This window comes from Bufo gargarizans, chromosome 5 (genome assembly GCF_014858855.1).
Source record: "Bufo gargarizans isolate SCDJY-AF-19 chromosome 5, ASM1485885v1, whole genome shotgun sequence".
NCBI classification, from domain to species: Eukaryota; Metazoa; Chordata; class Amphibia; order Anura; family Bufonidae; genus Bufo; species Bufo gargarizans.
The window spans coordinates 192,425,201-192,450,128 of NC_058084.1; the positions used below are offsets into that span (position 1 = coordinate 192,425,201).

The following is a 24,928-nucleotide window of genomic DNA, read 5'->3' on the forward strand; positions in this document are numbered from 1 at the left end:
AAAGTGTGGGAAAAGTAACCACTCTTGCTGCCAGAATGGCAGCTAGTAACAAGTCCCTCTCAGCGTCTCTCACTGGCATCGCTATCAATGTAGACTATTTGCCCTCATTTGCTTCACATCTAAATAACCTAACATCATGGCTCTACGCGTTTCTGCATCATTATGATGCCTCATCAGGAGCATGTGATGTGAGCTTGAATTAGGACCAAACCCTCTCTCACAGGGGCAGCGCTCCGGCACTGTGACGTCTTACAAACAGGTTCAAATCCTTAACCCATCTAAAGAGATTGAACCTGTTTGTAGGCACATATGACAAGCCTTTTTTCAGAACCATGATCTCAGCAGTATTCAGTTGTCTCTGAGACAAATGGATGATCTGCATCTCACCACACGTACTAAAAGGACTGGAGGGTTGATACCTTGATGGCTTCCTTTCTCTGAGCAAATAGTCGTACACTGGGTGGCACCTGCCTAAAAAATTGCCCCTCGCCCTTCCCTGATTAGAGGTTGATGCCTGAGGCTGCGTTGAGGAGTGCCTGACAGTCTCCCCCTCCGGTTCACCTTCAGAGGAAGAGGACTCGGTCTAAGGCTACTTTCACACTTGGATCCACTCATATAATGAAGACGATGGATCCGTTCAGAACGGATCCATCTGCATTATATTGTAAAATAAATTCTAAGTGTGAAAGTAGCCGCAGACGGATCCGTCCAGACTTTACATTGAAAGTCAATGTGGGACGGATCAGTTTGAAAATTGCACCATATTGTGTCACCTTCAAATGGATCCGCCCCCATTGACTTCCATTGTAAGTCTGGACGGATCCGTTTGCCTCCGCACGGCCAGGCGGACATCCGAACGCTGCAAGCTGCGTTCGCGTGTCCGCCTGCTGAGCAGAGCGGATCCCAAACGCTGCCAGACTGATGCATTCTGAGCAGATCTGCATCCACTCAGAATGGACGGATGCGTTCGGGGCCGCTTGTGAGAGCCTACAAACGGAGCCCCGAACGCTAGTGTGAAAGTAGCCTTAACGTCCAGTACCTTATTCTGTTTCGAGTTATACTCAAATGACCCTCGCGAAAATCAGTTGTATCTCTCACGTACTGATAATACTTCCTCTCAAATTCGCATCATAGCAGACTATGATGAAGCCCATCGATCCGTCACGCAAATCCTCACGCAATATTGGGGAATTTTGAAGGCGGACCCTGATGTCGGCCATGTTGTGGGGGTCTCCCCCTCAATTACATTGAGGAGAGGCAGGAACATCAGGGACCGTCTTGTCCATAGCCTCTACTCCCCTAATGTGCAGCCTATTAATCCCTTTGGCGATTAATTGGTGGGGACGTTCAAATGTGGACGTTGCATCGAATGCAACTCGTTTAGGAAGGGTAGAATGTTCTTGAGTACCAATACAGGTCGCACGTTCTCTATCAGGTCCTTTATTATTGCCGTTCTATGGGCCTGGTATATTTAATAACATGTGAGTGCAGGATACAGTACGTAGCCAAAACCGTGAGGGAATTTAGGAGGGGCATTGATGAACATTTGAACGACATTAAGAAGGAGGCTGACACCCCGGTGGTGAGACATGTGGCAGAACATCATGCCAATGATGTGAATGTCATTCGCTTTCAAGGAATTGAAATCATCAGACCCTCCACGAGAGGAGGAGATTTTGATAAGCGGGTGTTACAAAAAGAGGCACAGTGGATTTTTCGTCTGGACACTGTGCGCCCCAGGGGTTTAAATGATCATATTTCATATTTATGTTTCCTGTAGTCATACCCCATAAGAATCGTCAATTGTTTGCCAGTTTAATGGATACACATCTTGTTACATCAATTTGTGTGTGTTTTCTGAGGATACTACAGTATCATCTCACCAAATTGAGGTTTTCCCTGGCACATATAGGTACATCGTTGTGCACTGACATACGGGCAGAAACATGTCATGCCGATCTGGTCAGATTCCATATTCCCATCCAGTCTCATACCACTGTGTCATGACGTCAGTCGTCCGCTAGAGGTCCCTGTATTACTCAAGGAGCGATGCGCTCCTGTGGAGCCTTTCTCAACTGATGACAGCCTGGCTCTGGGCCGGGGATGTGACTTTCAGTGCGGGGTAGGTGGAGTTATACCTTATAATTACCTTTAGTTGTGGCGGCCGTTTCATGGCCATCACAGTGCCGGAGCGCTGGCCCCTGTGAGAGAGGGGTTGTGCATCTACTTATGCCGACTTGTATTGTTATCCGGTCCCGATTCAAGCTCACACCACGTGCTCCTGATGAGGCATCATAATGATGCAGAAACGCGTAGAAGTATGATGTTAGGTTATTTAGATGTGAAGCAAATTCAGGGCAATGAGGGCAAATAGTCTACATGGATAGCGATGCCAGTGAGGGACTGGTTACTTTTCCCACACTTTATTTGTAAATTGGATACAAATAGAGTCTTTGTATCTACAGCGCTTTCCACTGCAATCCTCTTATCTTGATGGAGGTTTTGGGCGTTTGATCAGCTACGTCTGTGACAGCTGCACACCCAAACATTAGTTTTGGTGCACAGTCCACTGCACACACCACCGGAATTGATCCTGTTGTGGGGGTTAATTTACCCAAGACTTCCATATTAGTGCCTTTAGACCTTCGGCGGTGGTCACTTCATTAGCTATGGGTCGTGCTACTGATTGTTAGTTTTATTTTCACCTATTTCTACATTTATTTTTGAAGAATTAAATTAAAGTTTTTTGTTGTTTTATTTTGCTTTTAGCATCCCTATTCACCCTATTATGGTTCGTTTAAATAGTTAGGGGGTGCTTATCATTTCACAAGTGATTAGTAAAGTGAGCCGCTTTACTATGCTGCTAAATATTTAAACATAATCAACTTTGTATAAAAGGAACACTTCAATAGAGCAAATAATGTGAGGATAGGCGCTAAAACAAAATAATAATGTCTTTATTAATTGTCTGATTAAAAAAGGGGGATATCATCCGTCAGTATGGTGTTCAATACTGACTGTAACAATTGTGAAAACACTGGTATCTGCCAAACAGCACCCCCCCCCCTTTTTTAATCAGACAATTAATAAAGACATTATTATTTTGTTTTAGCGCCTATCCTCACATTATTTGCTTTATTGTATTTATAGGCGTATATTCAGTATACCACTTCAGTTTGAACACTTCAATAGAAACAAATATATTATGAATGATATACTAAGCATGGTATTACAAACACAGGATGCGCCAGATTTATTAAAAAGCACAGGCCTCTTAATATATTTGGTACATTTTTAGCCAATCCGCGAGTCGGAAATTCAAGTCTACATCAGCTATGAGCTGGCGTAGATTTGAACTATCATTTACTTCAATTGCTATATAACATATAAGTGCCTTAATATGTGGCAACCCTGGTCCCTTTAAGACCATTCAGCGATTGCACTGAGACTTAACAATCATGTGACTTAAAGGGGTTGTCCAGGATTTTTGATTTTGATGACCTGTCCTCAGGATAGGTCATCAATATCAGATCAGAGGGGTTTAGACACCCGGCACCCCCACGATCAGCTGTTACCTTGTAGCTTCGGCGCCAAATTATTTGCTTTATAAGATGCACTGACATTTCCCCCCCACTGTTTTGGGGTGGGTGGGTGGGGGGGGGGGGTGTTTGTCTTATAAAGCGAACCATAGGGTAATCCACTCACCAAGGTGTTAGATGTTTCACAAATGAAGATGTAAATTGTTTTTATGGCTATGTTCACACTGCAGCTCAACCTGTCTTTAGGCTAGGTCTACACGACGACAGATAGGGCACAACTACACTACAACATTTGTCGCACCAATGTTGGGCAACAATTTTCATGATGATAGTCTATGGTGTTGCACTGCGACATGCGACAATTGCAGAAAAATCCATCTCAAATGGACTATAATTATAAAAATTGTTGCGTGACATTGGTGCGACAAAATGTTGCGCGACAAATGTCGTTGTGTAGACCTAGCCTTAGGGGGCTCTGTCGACATTTCTAATGCTTCAGATGAAAACAACAGCACAAGATGCCATACATAATATCAGTTATATCTACTGAAGCTAAACCACCAGTGTGAACAAGGCTTTAACTGAAGGGGGGAACATTTTAATACGGCATTGTATGTGCATAATACACATTATGGTATGTGTTGAAGACTCTCTCTCCTCTGCTACAATTTAGTAGCTATTTTCGCCTTTGCAAATCAATTTTCTTTTACTGTCCTGGAGTTGGGTCCACAGCTCCATGCGGACCTAAGCATTTCCACTGTAATAGACAACAAACAAACCCTCAATAGTCTGATCCTGAAGTCTTACTTTTTTCATCTGTTCCAAACTAACATACAATCAGTGCATTACCAAGAAGTAGGGACTGAATGAAGAAATGTTGACTACAGGATCAGACTACAAGGGGGTGTCTGTTACCATGGAAACAGGGACAGAAGAGAAAAAAGAGGGGGTTAATCACCTGACTTCTCTGAAAGAGGATCAGGAAACTTAACTCGCAGGGCGCCAATAGGTATGGATACGACAAACTTTTACTAGAACTGTAAAAAATATTTAAAACATAAGGTAGTAAAATACAATGACCACCAGAATCTAAGTGGTTTGGAATCTATGCAATTTGAATAAGAAGGCTGCCGACGGGATATAACTAGCTAGGAAAGTGTACCTAGACAGGAATAGGCAGTTTGAGAATAAAAGATTTTTATCCCATAAGGAGGCGCCACTCTTCCGTTAGTAGTCAACAGAAATTCTAAATTTATAAAATTCTAAATTCATAAAAATTCTTTATAAAAGGTGATATTCATAACATGATTTTATCAGACTATAGATAAAATAGATTGTAAATATTCAGCCAGTAGTATGTAAACCAAATCTATAATAAAAAACTTGGTTTATACTCACTTCACCCAGGAGGAGAGATGGGGGATAAACTCAAAACACCCCCAAACCCTTCCTCCTGCGCCTGGCTCGCTTCTAGAAAGTCAGGAAATAAACGGCAGTCCTTCAACTGGAACTTCTTGTTAATTCCTTTTATTGAGTAGTCAGGGTGGGGTGAGGAGAAGGCTCAACGCGTTTCGGGGATATATAAGTCCCCTTCATCAGGAGCATGTCTAATGGTGAAGAAACTAGCTTATTTAAATCAAATATGGCGCCAAAAACAGGTAGCACAGCGTCACTTCCGGTTTGCGTCCACCCCATGCGTTCCAGCGTGGAACGCAAACCGGAAGTGAAGGCCAGCGCCCACCGAAAATGCAGACAAACATTGACAACTTCATCATAATACTTAGCCAGTATTCGGCTATAACAAGTGTGTCACGGTAAACAGGAATATCTTACAAACAATCGGCACACATTGGTTAATTTGTCCTCCGCCGGCTGCAGGTCCGGGACCGGAAGTGACGTCACCCCCGGTCTTCCGGCTCCCGGAGGCTTATAACCCATAAAAATTTACATGAAACATGCATGGTGAGACTTTAGGGACATAGGGGATGATAACCAAAGATAAAAATACTTAAAACGAGTGACTATGTAGTGCGTCGACATCGATGCTAAATCTGAAACCCCGCCCACTTCCGGTCAGTGGAACGCAGATAATAGGACTACGGCTACTTATTGTATCTAATAGATAATGGGCGTGGGGAAAATACAATGGTAGGAAAATTTTACTGGTTGAACAATGGCTCAAAAAGGCAATTGTATATGTAAAATGAATGAACATAAAATAGATATAAAGTATACTGGTGCAAATATGTGAATTCAAAATATACATAAATAACTAAAATATAAACATACATATATAAATATAGATATAAATATAAATCTAGAAGAGTACTTAAAAAATCAATAAGAGAGATATGATCTATATGTATATAGACCATATAATGGACAAGAACAGGAGTTGTGTATATAGATGAAAAACATGTATATATATATATATATATATATATGGAAAAAAAAAAAAAAAAAAAAAAAACATTAGTATAAAAATATATAAATAAATAAAACCATATGAAATATACTTAATAATACTATGTAGGGGTTGGTCTATCCATGTTCCCGATTACATATCTGGTTTGGTTTTTGAGGGGTATCAATAGTTGGTATATTCTAATGTTTCATTTAGGCCATGAGGAGATAAAGTGTTTAGACGGAAGATCCAGTGCATTTCCTTTCTGCACAATGTTTGATAGGACTGTGTTATATGTTCCAGCGGAGTTAATTTTAGTAACGCAGAATTACAGTTGTGTTTCTCCAGAAAATGTCTGGATACACTATGTGTAATAACCCCTCGCTTTATGTTTGACCTGTGTTCCGTCATTCTGTCCCTCACTGTTTGGGTAGTTCTCCCTACATATTTAAAATTGCATGGGCAGGTTAACAGGTAAACTACATTCCTGGTGTTACAGCTGATTTCTTGTCTAAATCTCCATATGTCGTTTGGTGAAATTATGAGTTCAGTGATCCCCTGATTCATCATCGCACAGCATTTGGATCTAGCAATCCCACATCTATATATCCCTTGTTTGGTATCCTTTTGTTTTGGGGTTGAACTGTTTTTACTGGTGGTTGTTAGTTTGGGACATGACGGTGCTAGCATGTTTTTCAAAGTTTGTGCCCTCCTGAAGATGATTGACGTATTAGTTGGTAGTATGTCTTTGAGGATTGGGTCTTTTAAAAGAATCCCCCAGTGTTTATTCAAAATTCTTTTGATTTCACTGTGTTTGGTATTATACCTTGTTATCAGATTGTATTCATAAGGGTTTTTTTCACTATTAGATGTTTTCGGAGTTGGCTTTAGGGCCGAGTCTTGATCTAAAATAAGTGTTCTTTCTGCGGAAGATTTGATCAGTTGTTTAGGATAGCCTTTTTCGATGAACCTAGTCTTCAGGACTTTCATTTGTTTTTCTAGAACTTTTTTATCTGAGCAATTCCGTCGTACCCTTTTCATCTGACTAAATGGGATATTGCGTTTCCACTTCGATAGGTGACAACTGGAAAAATCCAGGTAGCTATTAGCATCCACATGTTTGAAATAAGTACTTGTATGTATAGTATTCGCAATAACTTCTAGTTTCAAATCTAGAAAGATAGCTTTGGTCTGGTCGTGTTAAAGACTGAATTCCAATCCCCAATCATTTTGATTCAAACCCTCCACAAAACTTAAAAGATCATCTTCCTTCCCATCCCAGATCAAGATAATGTCATCTATGTACCTACGGTAAAACATGATTCTGGGATGGGAAAGAAGACCTAAGTGAGTCTCAAACAGTCCCACAAAAAGATTCGCATAAGCAGGGGCAAATTTCGTGCCCATCGCGGTGCCTTTAGTTTGTAAATAAAATTTGTCATTAAAAAGAAAATAATTATGATTGAGGATGAATTCAATGGACTTCATTAAAAATTCCTTTTGTGTAATAGGAAGTGACGGGTCTTTTTCGAGAAAAAACTGTATCGAATTTAGGCCTAGATCATGACGAATGTTACTATAGAGTGACGTGACGTCTAGGGTAGCCCAGTGGTATTCCTCTCTCCAGCTAAATGTTTTAAGAGAGTTGATCAAATCAGTTGAATCACGAAGGTAGGAAGGAAGTTGTTTCACATAACCCTGAAGGAATCTGTCAACATATGCGGAGAGATTGCATGTCAATGAATCTATTCCAGAGATAATCGGTCTCCCCGGGGGATTCGTTAAATTTTTGTGGATTTTTGGTAAATCATCGTGGGATGATTATTGAATAAAAAAAGTTTTTCTTTCTTGTCTAGAATATCAGCTTGGGAACCAAAATCTATTAGTTTTTGTAAAGATTTTTTTAAAAAAGGTGTCGGATCATTATCCAAAATTTTATAATATTCTTGATTAGATAAAATTTTAAGTGATTCCTTCACCATAGTAATCCTGGTCCATTATGACTATCCCCCCTCCCTTATCCGCATTCTTGATTACAATATTTTTATTACCTCTGAGATCTTTTAAAGCTTTTCTTTCGGCAGGTTTTAAATTATGTGAATTGTTCTGATTTTTTGTTTCGGATAAATTTTTAAGATCATCTAAAACCATATTAAAATAGCTCTCCAGATGTGGGCCTCTGCTTTTGATCGGATAAAAAGAGGAACGTGGTTTTAGCCCAGAGGGTATAGATGTGGTTACTTCAAAAATTTCACCTTCTATAGGTATATCGATATCTTCGATATTAGTTCTATTATCTACCATCGAAACCAATGGCTGATTACCTAACGGTAACTTTTATAAAGAATTTTTATGAATTTAGAATTTTATAAATTTAGAATTTCTGTTGACTACTAACGGAACCATGGAAACACATAGGTTTGTATAGTAGCTGTATAAAAAAAAAAAAAAAAAAAAAACAGGACAAATAGCAAAGCTACTTCAAATTTTCATTTTAGGTGCATTGGCAAAATACTAAATTTGCTGCATAGGCAGACAAAGCCTTTAAAGGGGTTTTCGGGTTACACAAAAAATAAATAACATCAGCATTCAACATTACTACGTTATATAAGTCAGATGAAGTTATGAGTGCATTTTGACTCCTCCAGTGTAATTGCAATCTGTGACCAACACCCCGTGTTTACATGCCGCCGCAGGATTCATAGGCAGTAACTGGAGCATCAGGTCTGTGCCTCTCTTTTCCCCCCCTGCTCGAAAGTCACAGATCCAAGCCTGCTTGAAGCCCTGCTGGAAAAACCTAGTCCTAAGGCCTCATGCACACGACAGTTGTTTTGGTCCGCATCCAAGCCTCAGTATTTGCGGCTTGGATGCAAACCCATTCACATTAATGGGGCCGCAAAAGATGCGGACAGCACTCCGCGTGCTTTCCGCATCCGTTAGTCCGCAAAAAAAGAATATAACCTGGTCTATTCTTGTCCGCAAATTGCGGAACGCACACGGACGCCATCCTTTTTTTGCGGATCAGCAATTTGCAGAGCGCAAAACACACAATGGTCGTATGCATGAGGCTTTAGACACAGAGTCATTTCTGACATCACGTCTATAGGGCAGGGTCCAGGAGAATGAGCAGAACACCAGTGGGGCAGGTCATCTGTGGGGCAGAGCCTTACAAGCCTTGGATGTTGACGTGATGTCATCGGTATATGAAACCAACACAGTGGAAAATGTTACGTCGCCACGATGGAGTGCAGGAAAATGGGGCATTACTGATAACGTGTATTTTCCTGTCAACTGATGCTGAAAATTGCAAAAATCGGAAAAAACCCCTTTAACTGAATGTAACAATTTTCCCTTTTGTTGCATCGATATATTGTACATAATAAAATATTTTAATACCATTACTGATTATTTAAAGGCTCCAATGTGTTACACATTCCAGAGACAGCTGGTTAAACCATTTAATGTTTTCAACAGCGGATTCTACCAAAGTGTAACATTATCCCCAGACTGGTAAGACTACGTTCACATCAGCATCAGAGACTCGATTAGGGGCCTCTGTTGCAGATTCAAAAATGCTAGAGAAAACAACACAATATTTTGAGGCATCTAATCTGGTAGTCTGTTCCGACAGAGGAATAGACTACCGGAGTTATCGTATTTGGCAAAGTAGGATACAGCTGCAAACCTCCGAACTTCTATTGACTATAATGGGATCCGATGGCCATCTGGCTTAAATGCTGGCTTTCAGCCAGACAAATACCACTGCGCTGCATGTAACAGTATTTGTCCGTCCGAAAGCTGGCATTTATGCTGGAAAGCCGCCAGATCCTCGTCAGATCCCACTATAGTCAATGGAAATCCGGCAATGCGTGGTGGTAACCGGCTATGCCATATATGGTAGCTTAGCGGATATGTGACCGTAACCATAGTCGGGTAAAATGCTGGGCTCCATAACAAAACACATTTATTCTTAAAGGGGTATTCTGGTTTCATGATACTGGTGATCTATCCTCAGTATAGGTCATCATTGTCAGATTGGTGGAGGTCTAACTCTCGGCACCCCTATTGATCAGCTGTTTGAAGCTGCGGCTCTAGTGTGAGGGCTTTGTTCTCTTCAATGTTTAGCTGCACGTAGTCTCCCTTGTAGATGTGGTGTAGTGTGATCACAACTGTTTGTCCCATTCAAATAAGTGGGAAAGGAAGCTGTAATTACACTTTGCCGCCACAAGGGAGATGATGCGCAGGCAAAGCATGAAAAGAATGCAAAGCTCGCAGAAATGTCGTGGTCCCTTCAAACAGCTGATCGGTGGGTGCCGAGAGACAGGTCATCAATATCATGAAACAATGAAACAGGAATAACCCTTTCAAGGGGTTGTCCAACCTTGGAGACGACAACCCATGGGTTCCTCCTCTGTCCCCATGCACATGAAAAAAACTACAAAAAAACAACAACTCACCTATTGCTTGTTCCCATGACCTCTGCGGCCAATGACAGGCCTCAGCTGTCACAGCAGCTTGAACACTACGTCACAGCAGTGATATACTTTTCAAGTCGCTATGACCACTGAGGCCTTTGATTGGCTGCAGAAGTCACAATACCAAGCTGCGTGCTGGTCCTGTGGAGACCAAAAGCAACCAGGAACAGGGCAGCAGCAAGACTGCAGACAGGTGATAGGCTTGCTATAACATACTAAATGACATCTATTTGCTCCTCATCGTGGCATACTTGTTTTTTTTAAGCATTTACGTACAATTATAATTAGTCTATGCAGTAAATGACCGCTTTCACAACCTTCCACTCTTGATGACAGTAGATATAGCTAGTCAGCTTCTCTGCCTTTTACAACTTGACCACCTGTCACCCAGCAACACGATGATACATTTGAAACCTGTAGTAAGAAATATCAGGGTGTATTACTGTAGGTGGGGGAGGTCAGTGCCGGGCCGCCATTGTCAGGGAAATGGCTCAACCATCTCAGGGTGAAAAACCCTATCAAGGTAGAGGACTAGGTACTAATAGTTTTTGACAGCGGGTCTTGCCTCTTAGAGGCCTGACTCTAGTATGTTCTTATCTATCTGTATTTGTCATATTGTGCTGCTGTGAATTACTAGCAAGAAATCCTAAGATGTTGTCATCGGCAGGATTTCATCCCACTCCCTGGTCCAGTGTCTATCTCAGGGACTGTATTCTTCTCAACACCTATAAGTAACTGTCCCCTTGATATTGGAATCAGATTACTGTACTGTGTGGATCAATTCTAAAAAGATATCCACTTGATGTCAGTGAACGGAAACATTGGGGAGTAACTTATCACACCCTGCACTCCAGAATTCTGCTGTCAAAAAGTTGCAAATTAGGGACTTTTGTCTTTTTGGGGTCATTTGCAGAAATCTTTTGACTTTTAGCATTTTTATACCACTTACTCCAGTTTTAAAAAGTGGATGGGAAAGTAGATGTGGTTAGCTATGTTAAAGGGGTTGTGTCATCTCAGGCAATGGGGGCATATCACTAGGATATGCTCCCATTGTCTTATTTGTCCGGGTCCCTCTCCCATGAGAACGTGAGCTCCTTCTCCCTGACTAAGAGCGGGACGCTCTGATTGGATGCGCAGCCAGGGAGAAGATAACCACGCCCAGGAGAAATACAAGTCCACGCCTAGTATAACCGAGTCACCTCATTAGCATATGAGGCGCCAAAAGATACGGGGACTACAGTGGACGAACGGGGGGTTCTTTAGAAGGAAAAAAAAAGTGCCAAAACATCAGTGGGGGCCGCACTATAAGGTGGGATAATAATTAGATTAAAGCACCACAACCATCAAAGCACCACAATAGTACATTACCAGGGTGTAACTAACTACTTGCGAGGAAGTACTATGACACAAGGGCTTAAAAAGGTTGTCCAAAATTTTACTACTGATGACCTATTCTCAGGATAGGTCATCAGTATCTGATCGGTGGGGGGTCCGACACCCGTGACCACCGCAATCAGCCGCTTGAGAAGGAATCGGCATTCAATGGGGCTGACCTGCGCCTAAGCCACATTACTGATGAACATGTCATCACTGGCATAGGAAAAGTTGTGAGAAGGCAGCGGTACTACTGCAAGCACCACTGCCTTCTCAAACAGCTGAACGGCAGGGCCCCAGGTGTTGGACCCCCACCGATCAGATACTGATGACCTATACTAAGGATAGGTCATCAGTAGTAAAATCTTGCAAAAGGCCTTTAATGGGGAATGAAGGGGCTACTATGTAGTAACAAGAAATGTGTACAGAGCTCATTGTAGAGACATTGGTGGGGTCTGGGCAAATGGTTCTAACAAGTTATGTCAGTGGCGAAACAACTCCTTGCACATAATTCCAAGTTTATTCTTCGGGCATATCTAGTTCAAAGCAGTGAAGGAGAACACAGGTTCCTTTTTTTATACCAGAGCTTCCAATGGAGCCCAGAGCCTGACAGGACCATGTAGGTTAGCACAAACATTGACAAGGCGTTGAGGTCCTCAGCAATAATTCATAAGCAGAAGGAGATCTGGCAGTCTAAAAAGCTGGCTGCCATAGATGGGACCCTAAAGCAAACAGGTGCAAACTGAGGGCACAAGGTAATATTATATTCTATTCCCCATCACATATCAAATTATGACCCTAGGCCAGAGGGTTGCTTTGAACGACTGCTGCACACAGCAGGAATCTCCAATCTTGGGACTTTTGCCACTACCAGGAAGTTACGCAACAGGTGGCGGAAAAGCTTACCGTTTCTGAAGTGGAATTTTATCAAAGGGTGTGATAACCCTAAAAGTTATCAGCAGAATAAAAGGATTACATCAATTTCTAGCACGTTCTATCCATTCTGGGAATTAGGAGACAAGTAAAAGGGTGGAGAGGGATGGGAATGTGGATATTCATTTCCTCCAGGAATAAGCACAAAGGGGGACATTTATCCTTTTTAGTCTATTTGGAGTCAGTTTTAAGTCTGTCTTAGGTTTGCGTTCATGTGCCAATTATTTAATGCATGCGAACAGTAATTTTTGCGCTATTTAATTTTTTTTTACATGTTGTGGGCGACTGGTGTATGAATTTTTTGCAAAATTTAAATTGTTGCCCAAGATATATAAGACATTAACCCTTTCCATACCTCCGCCGTACATGTACAGTGGAAATCCAGTCTTTCAGTAGCGGCCATTCACCAGCGCTACATGAACCAAAACTGCCGGGTTTCTACCATTTTACACAGCAGAGGCCCGCGGTTATTGTCTGTGATTGGCGGTAAAGTCAATCGCAGACATTTAACCTCTCATGCAGACTATTTCTGCAGGTAAACTGCTTGTGGTGCTGAAGCTGACAAAATGTGAATGTTTTACAATGAAGGTTGACCCCTACAAGCTTTACTCACCACTGCTCCACCACTTCTTTCCATTGACAATGTAGCTATCTCCATCTCTCTTGATGGAGCACTCCATGTTGGTGGCGTCACTGGAAGCGACATCAGGCTCTGGATAGAAAAAATATAATGTAGGTCACTGATAGTAATTCTGTGTATAGCAGTTAAAGGGGTCATTTAGTGAATCAACATTAATCACATAGCCACAGAATAGGTGATAAATGTATAATCGCTGGGGTGCGACAGTGGTCGCCGGGTCTCCTGTGAGAATGGAGTAGTAGTGTGCTGTGTGACCATTGTTCTATTCTATAGACGTGAACGGAGTGGTGATCATGCATGTACACTACTACTCCATTCACACAGGGAACTGGTAGACCTCCATTCTCTTGATCTGTGGGGGTCCCTGTAGTCAAACCTCCAATGATCATACATTTAATCGCCTATCCTGTGTATAGGCAATAAGTGTTGTTTGTGGGTCAACTCCTTCAATTAAAAGAGTGTTTATGGATTGGTGTACTGCTTATTATAGAAAATCTGAGAATAGTAATATAAAAGTGCATTGGGGAGATATATCAAGGATTGTGTTCCCATACAGTCTTGATCCCCTCTTAATAAATTGCGCACATCTCTATCCCTCAGTGTGTCAGAAACTCAAGTTTTAGTAAATCTGGGGGCCCACGGAGGATTGGCTTTATGTAACCCTCAGCCCCGGCCCTATGGGTTAATATGGTTCCCAAGTGAGATTTCTGACAAAATTATTATTTTATTTGTGGAGGAATCCTTTAATAAAAACACACACTTTTTCCAACTCATCATTTCAATGAAATAATTTGTTCAGATTCATTATGTGTCCTCACCTGTCATGCAGAAACAAGACTGGATTTCCCCTGCAAGGAGAGGTTCAAGCCACTGTTTCTTCTGCTCTTCTGTGCCATACATGTGAAGCACCTCCATGTTGCCAGTGTCTGCAAATAGAATGGAAGCTCAGCTCATACTTATGTAAAGCCTAATCTCGCTGCAGTAATGGCATAGGTAGTTTAATTAGTATTAGGTACATTTGCAGGTGTTCATTTCACTTTTCACAGTACCTCCTATGCTTTAAGGCTCTGTTCACATCAGTGTTGTGGCTTCCATTTGTAAGGTAAGCCACAATGAACTGTTAGATCCATCGTACTACAGGTACCAACATTGCCCAATGGACCATGCAGTGCTAGTCCTCCCATCAAAGCTGATGGACATTACGACAGAGCAAATCATCCCTACATGGGCCAATACAAAACACCCTCCAGAAAATGTCCCCATAAGTGCCAAGCCTAACTCTACGTAGACACTTAAAAGGGTTGCCAAGACTTTTATAGTGATGACCTATCCTGATGATAGGTCATCAGTATATGATTGGTAGGGGTCTGACACCCGCCGATCAGCTGTTTGAGAAGGCAGGAGGAGGCTGAGCCTAGGCCACGAACGTGTCGTCACTGGCCTTGGAAAAGCTGCGAGCAGGCTGCTGCACTACTGCAAGGGCCGCTGCCTTCTCAAACAGCTGATCCACGAACGTGTCGTCACTGGCCTAGGAAAAGCTGCGAGCAGGCTGCTGCACTACTGCAAGGGCCGCTGCCTTCTCAAACAGCTGATCCACGAACGTGTCGTCACTGGCCTAGGAAAAGCTGCGAGCAGGCTGCTGCACTACTGCAAGGGCCGCTGCCTTCTCAAACAGCTGATCGGCCAGGGTCCTGAGTGTTTGACCCCTACCATTCAAATACTGATGATCTATCCAGAAGATAGGTCATCAGTATTAAAGTCTCAGAAAAATTATTTAATGCTAAGGTCATTAGCACAACCTACATTGTGTTTTAATCTAAGACTTTTCATCTACGTACCATGAATGGGTACTCTGCACCGCACAAAATAACTACTGGTGACCACGACTATCAAGTCTATTATATGTATCGGTTATACAGTCATGGATATATGAAGCCATCACCAGCTGGGGAAAATAAACAGCACAATAAAGCCCTATTCCACACAAAGACAGGATTGACTGGAATGTTCACTAGACATTGGTATCGATAGGGCCTCGACTACATGGAGATTTTTGTCTTTGTAAAGTGGTGCGGATTCAGCACCAAAAAATGTGAGGTGGCTGTGTGGAGACTACCTCCCTTTATGGTCAATGGGAGGCGATGCTGCCATTCATGTGGCTGTGGCATAGATTGTATATGGACACAACTGGAAACTGCAGCGGCTGTCCACTCAAGGTCTTGCCCTATTCGATGGGACTAAACTAAACACGTTCAAGTGTGGCAGAAGCAGCACATTTTGACAAAGACAAAATCCAATGTGTGAATGCACCCTTAGACACAAACCTGGTGCTTGGCAATTGAAAATTTCTGGAGCAAAGAAATGTTTCCCAGTTTCTTCTGCAATAAAGGCGTAGTCTGTCTGGCTAAGACCACTGACAGCTGGCAGAAACAAGTTCCACAACCCTTCAGCCTTTGCCAGTTCCTAGGGAAAATTGAAAACAATTGTAAGAAAGGAACAAGCTCTTACAACTATATATTTTGTTCAAGCATTAATTGCTAATACTTTAAGGGGTTGTCCGGGATAAAAAAAGAAAAGCAGAGGATACAAGTAAATGAGGTAGTGTTCTAACGCCAGACACAGCCTTTGGTCAAGTGTGATGCCATTTCTAGATAGCAAAATCTAAAACCAGAATCTTTTTACAGTACTTTCCTCAGGCAGTCCCTTTAAAATCCATAACCAGTACCCTGGCACTAAGCTATAGCCGAACAGTCCTAGTAAAACTGCAGCAGCCAGTCTGTATTTGCAATGTTACTACTTACCTTAAGCTTCTCTACGACCAATGGTTTCTTCCATCTAAGTGGCGAGTTCTCATGTTTGGTATAATATTCTAAAATCTCCTAAAATGACAGAGTATAGTAGCTTGTAAAATGACACTGATGATAAAAAAAAAAAACTGTAAGCCCACACTATATAGTTAAAGACTATGGGCCCATTTGAGGGCATTTGTTTTATTATTGTATTCTACTTGCCTTGGGCTAAAAATCCTTTTTCCAATTGTTTTTTTTTCTTTTTTCTTTCAACACTTTATCATTTAAAACCCTCAAGTTTCACTCTGAAGACTGTTCTTTCTGTTTTTGACTGAAATACATTAGAAAGCTGCTCTGATGGCTCGATCTGTAGCATTTATGAGTTTATTCCTGACAGCTCAGAAACACTAAGTTAAGCTGCATTCCTTTTTAAGCTATATTCTTATCAACTTGACAAGTGCTTATGAGCTGTTAGGGATCTAGACATAAGGGCTATAGATCAAGTCATCAGAGCAGCTCTCTGACGGATTTCACTGAGAAGTAGAAAAAACTGTCTGTTGATGCAGTGAAACTGAAAGCTGGAGGAAAAATGTAATGCAATAACAAAAAATAGCATTGAAGTTAAAGGAGTTTTTTCCATAACAAACATCTATGGCATATTGGTAGCCTATGTTACGATGGCACTCACAGTGTCCCTAGGTTTGCAGTGCACAAGGTAGGAAACTTTTGCAATTTTTAAACAGTCACCTGAACTCTGCAATTTGTAAAACTTAACAGCATATTAACTTTAGCTGTTTACCTCTAACTCAGGGACCTCTGCTGTTTAAAGGGATTTTATGAGATTTTTTTTTAACTGATGACCTATACTCTGGATAGGTCATCAGTATCTGATCAGTGGGGGTCTGACAATACTAACCGTGATGCAAATACTACACGTGTGTACAGGTCCTTCTAAAAAAAATTAGCATATTGTGATAAAGTTCATTATTTTCTGTAATGTACTGATAAACATTAGACTTTCATATATTTTAGATTAATTACACACCAACTGAAGTAGTTCAAGCCTTTTATTGTTTTAATATTGATGATTTTGGCATACAGCTCATGAAAACCCCAAATTCCTATCGAAAAAAATTAGCATATTTCATCCGACCAATAAAAGAAAAGTGTTTTTAATACAAAAAAAGTCAACCTTCAAATAATTATGTTCAGTTATGCACTCAATACTTGGTCGGGAATCCTTTTGCAGAAATCACTGCTTCAATGCGGCGTGGCATGGAGGCAATCAGCCTGTGGCACTGCTGAGGTGTTATGGAGGCCCAGGATGCTTCGATAGCGGCCTTAAGCTCATCCAGGGTGTTGGGTCTTGCGTCTCTCAACTTTCTCTTCCCAATATCCCACAGATTCTCTATGGGGTTCAGGTCAGGAGAGTTGGCAGGCCAATTGAGCACAGTAATACCATGGTCAGTAAACCATTTACCAGTGGTTTTGGCACTGTGAGCAGGTGCCAGGTCGTGCTGAAAAATGAAATCTTCATCTCCATAAAGCTTTTCAGCAGATGGAAGCATGAAGTGCTCCAAAATCTCCTGATAGTTAGCTGCATTGACCCTGCCCTTGATAAAACACAGTGGACCAACACCAGCAGCTGACATGGCACCCCAGACCATCACTGACTGTGGGTACTTGGCACTGGACTTCAGGCATTTTGGCATTTCCCTCTCCCCAGTCTTCCTCCAGACTCTGGCACCTTGATTTCCGAATGACATGCAAAATTTGCTTTCATCCGAAAAAAGTACTTTGGACCACTGAGCAACAGTCCAGTGCTGCTTCTCTGTAGCCCAGGTCAGGCGCTTCTGCCGCTGTTTCTGGTTTAAAAGTGGCTTGACCTGGGGAATGCGGCACCTGTAGCCCATTTCCTGCACACGCCTGTACACGGTGGCTCTGGATGTTTCTACTCCAGACTCAGTCCACTGCTTCCGCAGGTCCCCCAAGGTCTGGAATCGGTCCTTCTCCACAATCTTCCTCAGGGTCCGGTCACCTCTTCTCGTTGTGCAGCGTTTTCTGCCACACTTTTTCCTTCCCACAGACTTCCCACTGAGGTGCCTTGATACAGCACTCTGGGAAAAGCCAATTTCTTTCTGTGTCTTACCCTCTTGCTGGAGAGTGTCAATGATGGCCTTCTGGACAGCCGTCAGGTTGGCAGTCTTACCCATGATTGTGGTTTTGAGTAATGAACCAGGCTGGGAGTTTTTAAAAGCCTCAGGAATCTTTTGCAGGTGTTTAGAGTTAATTAGTTGATTCAGATGATTAGGTTAATAGCTAGTTTAGAGAACCTTTTCATGATATGCTAATTTTTTGAGATAGGAATTTTGTGTTTTCATGAGCTGTATGCCAAAATCATCAATATTAAAACAATAAAAGGCTTGAACTACTTCAGTTGTGTGTAATGAATCTAAAATATATGAAAGTCTAATGTTTATATCAGTACATTACAGAAAATAATGAACTTTATCACAATATGCTAATTTTTTTAGAAGGACCTGTATATCACCTTGTATTCTGCAAAACGTATGACAGAAAATCTAACCTGTTGTGCAGGAAATACGTGTTGCTGTAAAAACTCCTTTACTTGCTGCAAAACCCGTTGCCCTTTGGCACTAAGCAGGAACAGCTCCCCCGGAGAGTTAGGCAACTCAACAGCCGATTGTTCTCTGGAAAATATTATAAAAAGAGTCAATTATATTGACAAATGAAACAAATCAGAGAAACAATGTAACATCATGTAGGTTCCTAGAGGAAGAGAGACGTCTGCTAATGTTACCTATTAGAGTGGGCTCCCTATCAATGTTTAAAGGGGTTGTCCCATTAAGACAACTTATGCCCTATCCTGTGAATAGAGTATAAGTGAATAATTGGGGGGGGTCTGACTGCTGAGACCCCCGCCAATCATGAGAACAGGGTACTGTGCTCCTCTTCTAACTGGAGCAGCAGACACACATGCTTGTCTGCCCCATCATTCATCTATATGGAATTGCCGGAGATAGCCGAATAGCCAAATACAAACGCTGGAAACTAAAAGCAATGTAATATTAACAAAGACCATTAGGCCAAGTTCAGAGTAGGAACGGGTATATATGACAAGCTCTCGAGTGGGTGCAGCACTATTTAACCACTGGGACAGCACCCTACAGATTACATTATACTGGTTAAAGGGTCCCGTTAACTTGGTTGCCCTCGTAAAATACAACCAACATCTAGCACCACTAAAGACATGTGTGTGAGTTATGCTTATTTATGAGCTGGGATTTTCTTATTAGGTATGGTAGGTCGAAGAAAGCTCCCATAATATGAATACAAGCGCCCTTAGCTAAAACTTACTTTAAAGGGCAGCATTACATTGCTGTCAGCTCAACTGTAGAAAACTCAGCGTACACAATTTATAGCATGCAAGAAAATGTGAACGCCTTACCTTTTTGCGAGTCTTAATCCATTTTCAGCCAAAGGTTGAACCATGTCAGCAAATATGCTAGCATTCTCTCCACTGGAATTTCCGAGAAGGAACCTTGCATGAATTCCCTTAAAAACAAACATTTCATACAAACTACATTAAAGATGGGATATGTGCATTTTGTTACAGAAGGGACAAGAACAGCTCCTCCTCTAAGCTGTTGTAGTGATATTGTGGGGCCACCTGTATCTGCAGGAACCCTGCTTTTAAAGAAGTTAGCCCATGAAAAAATAGTTTTCAGAATAACTTTGTAATTGCATGTAATAAAAAATTCTGTATAGCCACCAGTTCAATAAATGTATCTGCATAACTTCACCTGCTGTTTGTTCTTTTTCTTATTTCTTGGTTCACCTCGCTTAGGTGGATGCACATGCTCAGTTCCATCTTTCCACTGCCTCCTGAGCTGTGATATGGAGAGAGCTACAGCAGAAAGGACACAACCCCTGATCTGCAGCAGAAAGGGCCACCCCCTGAGCTGCCAGTTTAATCTAAACCTAGTAGAGAAGGTGCAACAATGAATGGGGAGATCTCTGGATTCATGTGAAGTACAGGGCTGGTTCTAGTTTTGTTAGAAAGACACTATCGTGTACTTCCTCGGCCAGGCAGTATTCACGTCATTCTACCTGGCCCTGTCAATCAACATGACGAGGGCGCAGCCAGAGGAGGGAAAACAGAGCCTCTATTAGTAGTGGCAACACCGCTATTGCTCCTAGAGACTCATTTACATAAAATAAAGTTCCTTTTACACAGAAACTAAGGCACCTAGAAAGAAGGGACAAAGACTTAGCTTCAACTGACATTAGCAGATGTCTAAACTCAGCCAGTTAAAAATTATGTTCCTGATGACAAAGGCCCTTTAATATCTTTTAAATGTTGTGCTTCTCAGTCAATTATTTGTATACTGCCTTTGTTCTCTGAAAGCTTGAATGCCATGACGAAGGACAACATGTGTTCTTCTGAAATGCATAGCATGTGAATCTGCACTTTATGGATCTTTTAAAAAAAGGAGTGACCACCACAATTCTCATATCAGCTCTGAAAGCTTGCAGACCTTTATTGAATGATCACTGCTATAATACTTTTTTTAACATAAAAGTATTTAACATCACATTGGAATAACAGAGGAAGGACACAACAGAGTCTGATGACTAAATGCTCCAGAATTACATCATGTCGAATACAACAATTTACCGTATTTTTCGCCCCATAAGACGCACTCTCCCCCCCCCCCCCCCCCCCAAAAGTGGGGGGAAAATGCCCCTGTGTCTTATGGGGCGAATGCTGCCATTTCACATTGCAGACTGCGATGCTGCAGCATCGCAGACTGAGATGTATCGGCTGGAGGGAGAGGGAGGAGGGACCAGTGTCATGCAAATGCGGCGGGGTGGTGCGGTCACTGTACTCCGGCCCCGCCGCTCACTCACTTCCTAAATGCCTAAACCTTTTATGATAATACATTTAATTGAAGTTCCGATGCCCAGCAACATCTGTACTACTTACTAAATGTCCTGAAACAGGCAGAGCAGGGCGGGTGGCCGGCCATAACTCACTGACGTCACGTCCTACTTCATTCATAAAGTAGGCGGCGCAGGCACGTGACATCAGTGAGTTACGGCCGCCCGCCCGCCCTGCTCTGCCTGCTTAAGGACATTTAGTAAGTAGTACAGATGGGGCTGGGGATCGGAACTTCAATTAAAGTTATTATAAAAGGTTTAGGCAATAAAGCAGTGAGTGAGCGACGGGGCCAGAGTACAGTGACTGCACCGGTCCCGCCGCATTTGCATGCCACCGGCCCCTCCTCCCCCCCGCAGGTTTAGCTCCGGTATATTAGAGCATCTGTGGATGCCACTATTATAGGGGGATCTGTGGATGGCACTGTTATGGTGTGGGATATCTGTGGGTAACACATATATAGCAGTGCCATCCACAGATCACCCCCCCATAATAGTGCCATCCACAGATCCCCCCATAACAGTGCCATCCACAGATCCCCCCATAACAGTGCCATCCACAGATCCCCCCATAACAGTGCCATCCACAGATCCCCCTATAACAGTGCCATCCACAGATCTCCCCATAACAGTGCCACCCACAGATCCCCCCCATAACAGTGCCACCCACAGATCCCCCCCATAACCGAGCCACCCACAGATCCCCCCCATAACCGAGCCACCCACAGATCCCCCCCATAACCGAGCCACCCACAGATCCCCCCCATAACCGAGCCACCCACAGATCCCCCATAGTAGTGTCATGCACAGACCACCATTAGTTCAAACCCCACCAAAAGCACACCTTTTGGTTAAAAATATATTTTTTCTTTTTTTCCTCCTCAAAAACCTAGGTGCGTCTTATGGGCCAGTGCGTATTATAGGGCAAAAAATACGGCAGTAAAACATATCAGGAGAGGTGACAGGTCCTGGTTAGATATCTGAACAGTTATATGTAGACAGGTACAATACAAGCAGGCAAGGACAGCAATACCATAGTGCAGCACAAAATACTGCTGCTCCCGCTGAAGTTTTCAACTGTGAGGGATAGTGATATAGTTGAATTCAGGACACCTGCAGCCATTGGCCAGATGCATAAGGACCTTATGGTTACAGCATTAATTAATGCTGAGAGCATCTGATCATTATGTAGGGCTCGGGTGGTCCCCTGGGCATTAGCCCACCGAAATATTTCCCTGTAGGGTCTATGGCCAGTCCAACCCAGCCGATCGATGGTAAAATTAGTCAATTGGCACTCGGTTAACAAGCGTTAACACCAGCCACTCGATGAATGATACTATGCTCATCTGTCCCCCATGCAGTTTACATTACGTAAGCAGCACATCCCGACACAAGCTCACATACAATCAGCTGACCAACAGGTGTATGCACATTTGTTGGCCGATTGCTGGGATGTTTATTTAAAAAAAAAAAAAAAAAAAAAAAAAAAAACTCACATTTATAAAGAAAATTTTCCATGAAAAGTAATTTTTTCTTTTGGCAAAAGAATATAAAAATATAAAAAATAAATTCTGATATATGGCATCACTTGAACTACCTGTAAAAAAAAATATGATGTTCGTTAACCCCTTCATTACCAAGCAATATTCCATTTCAATTTTATTACTCCCTGCTTTCCTAGAGCCATACTTTTTTTTATGCAGGATAAGCTGTACCATCATTTATTGTTCCAAACGATGTAGTGGGAGGCTGGAAAAAATTCTAAATTTGAAGCATTTTAAAGGAAAATGCAATGCCAACAAAGTTTTACGGGTTTCGTTTTTCATGCGTTCCCTATGCAGTAAAAATTATATGGTCACTCCATTCTCCAGGTCAGTACGATTACAACAATATCTTGTGCTTTAATACTTAAAAAATAAATACAAATTTGTATTTTTTATTTGCATAACCATATTCTGACCCTGATAACTTTTTTACGTTTACATCTATGGAGGCGTGTGAGGGCTCACTTTCTGCAGGGTGAGCTGTAGTTTTTATTGACACCATTTTGGAGTCTATATAACTTTAGCTCCGGCAACTGGCAGCTATAGCACCCAATTAGCTCCTGGGCAGGTGTGATATTTAAAGACCCTACTTCTGCTGGATATGGTCACATGGGAAATGGTTAAACAACGGAGAAAAAAAATAACCCCCCAGAAAAACAAAAAAAAACTAGTTATGGAATGCAGTGTCTTGTTTTAAGCAAAACTACTTATGTGGCAAGGTGGATGGCACAAAGGTTATAACTCTAAAATACAATGTTATAAAGTTGCTGGGAGCTAATCTGCAGTACACCGACACAGCCGCTACACACAGAGCCTTCTGCTTCCAACTCTGTCCACAGTTTGGTTCCTAGCACCAGCAGCTGCCAAAAACAGCTGATTGGTGGGGGTGACAGGCGTCCAACACTGATGTGTCCAGCAAATAGGTGATCAATATCCAAAAGCGGGAATAATCCATTATTATTTCCCTCCAACGTATATTAGAAAGTTGTAGAAATTTTGTTTAGTCAACCCAAAATTGGAAAAGCACATTTAAGGAAATACACTATGTATAGTGTAGGATCCAACACACTTGAAAAAGTCCAGCTCCAATTAGCAAAGTAAAAAACTGTATCTTTATTTCAGCGGCTTTGTTAAAAATTATTATTCAACACACAAGAAAAATTGTTATGCGTTTCGGACCATTTTATTGGGGGTCCTTCTTCATGGCCAAAGTATGTATAGTGTAGTATATTACATATAAAGAACAGTCCTTACCTGTAATATCCCAGCAAGCTTAAAAAAAGTCAAAGCAAGAAAAAAATTCCAGTCATGCACTTCTGATGATATTCCTCGACAGCGACTATAAATATTTATTAGATCCTCAAATGCAGGCATTCCTTGAAGAAGAAGAAAAAAATTGCTACCAGTGAAAACTCATTGTGCAAAAAAATAAAAATATATATAAGCCATGGCACAGCTTCATCGTTCTGTTAAAATAAAAATGTTAGGGGTCTTTGAAAGTGATAATGCAAATACAATTTTTATTTTTTTAAAGTAGTTTTCATTGTGAAAAAAACATTAAAAAGCTATATAAAGTTAATCTTGGCATAATTAAATTAGCATTTCACTTAAACCGCACAGTGAACACCATAAAACCCCAAAATATCAATATGTCTACAAAAACAAACAAACGTTATGGTTTTTGAAATGGAGAAATGAAAAAAAAAAAACGTCACATTCATAAATTAGAAAACCATGGTTGCTTTCTAAAACCAGCACCACATACACTGTGTGTACTATTGCAGCTTTGTACTTATTGCACATTTAATTGACAAGAACTACAAAACCAGAGACAACCGAAGGACAGGAGCGGAGCTGTTTCTTGAAGAAAGCAACCATCTTTTTGTAATCCTGAACAGGGCCGTTATAATATAAAATCCATACAGACAGCTACAGACGTTAAAAAACTCAAAGGGGTTTTCCACCTTTAACTCCATTTGTGGTTATTTAAGAATGTGGTCCAGAGCTTGGTTCAAGCATCAGAGCGGTGCTTCAGGTCACCGGCCTGTAAACTTCCAGACGTGGCTATGAGTGCTGCTTCACATCACTGCTAGAGCAGTGAATAGCTGCAGCGATGCAGGTGACCCCGTCCAGAAGTTTACAGGTCAGGGACTAAAAACATTGCTGAATCGAGAAGGAGGTTAGTGCACATCTTATTTTTCAAGGACTACATATTGGGGGCCTAATTGAAAATGGGGTTAAAACAGAAAACTGGGGGACCAATGAACACTC

The 24,928-nt window shown here is 41.7% G+C and overlaps 2 protein-coding genes across 2 annotated transcripts in view; one reads left to right on the plus strand and one right to left on the minus strand.

Annotated features, from left to right (window-relative positions):
- The window catches only part of ACAD11 (acyl-CoA dehydrogenase family member 11), a 125,428-nt gene that overhangs the window by 74,824 nt on the left and 25,676 nt on the right, over nt 1-24,928 (minus strand). The window contains exons 7-13 of the mRNA XM_044295835.1: nt 23,912-24,033; nt 19,624-19,730; nt 18,742-18,865; nt 16,167-16,244; nt 15,690-15,828; nt 14,184-14,291; nt 13,339-13,437 (exon numbers count right to left, since the gene is read on the minus strand). Coding sequence (XP_044151770.1) covers nt 13,339-13,437; nt 14,184-14,291; nt 15,690-15,828; nt 16,167-16,244; nt 18,742-18,865; nt 19,624-19,730; nt 23,912-24,033 — 777 coding nt within the window. The remainder of the gene's footprint in view (nt 1-13,338; nt 13,438-14,183; nt 14,292-15,689; nt 15,829-16,166; nt 16,245-18,741; nt 18,866-19,623; nt 19,731-23,911; nt 24,034-24,928) is intronic.
- Nucleotides 1-24,928, plus strand: part of UBA5 (ubiquitin like modifier activating enzyme 5) — an 80,938-nt gene that overhangs the window by 8,694 nt on the left and 47,316 nt on the right. The window lies entirely within an intron of this gene.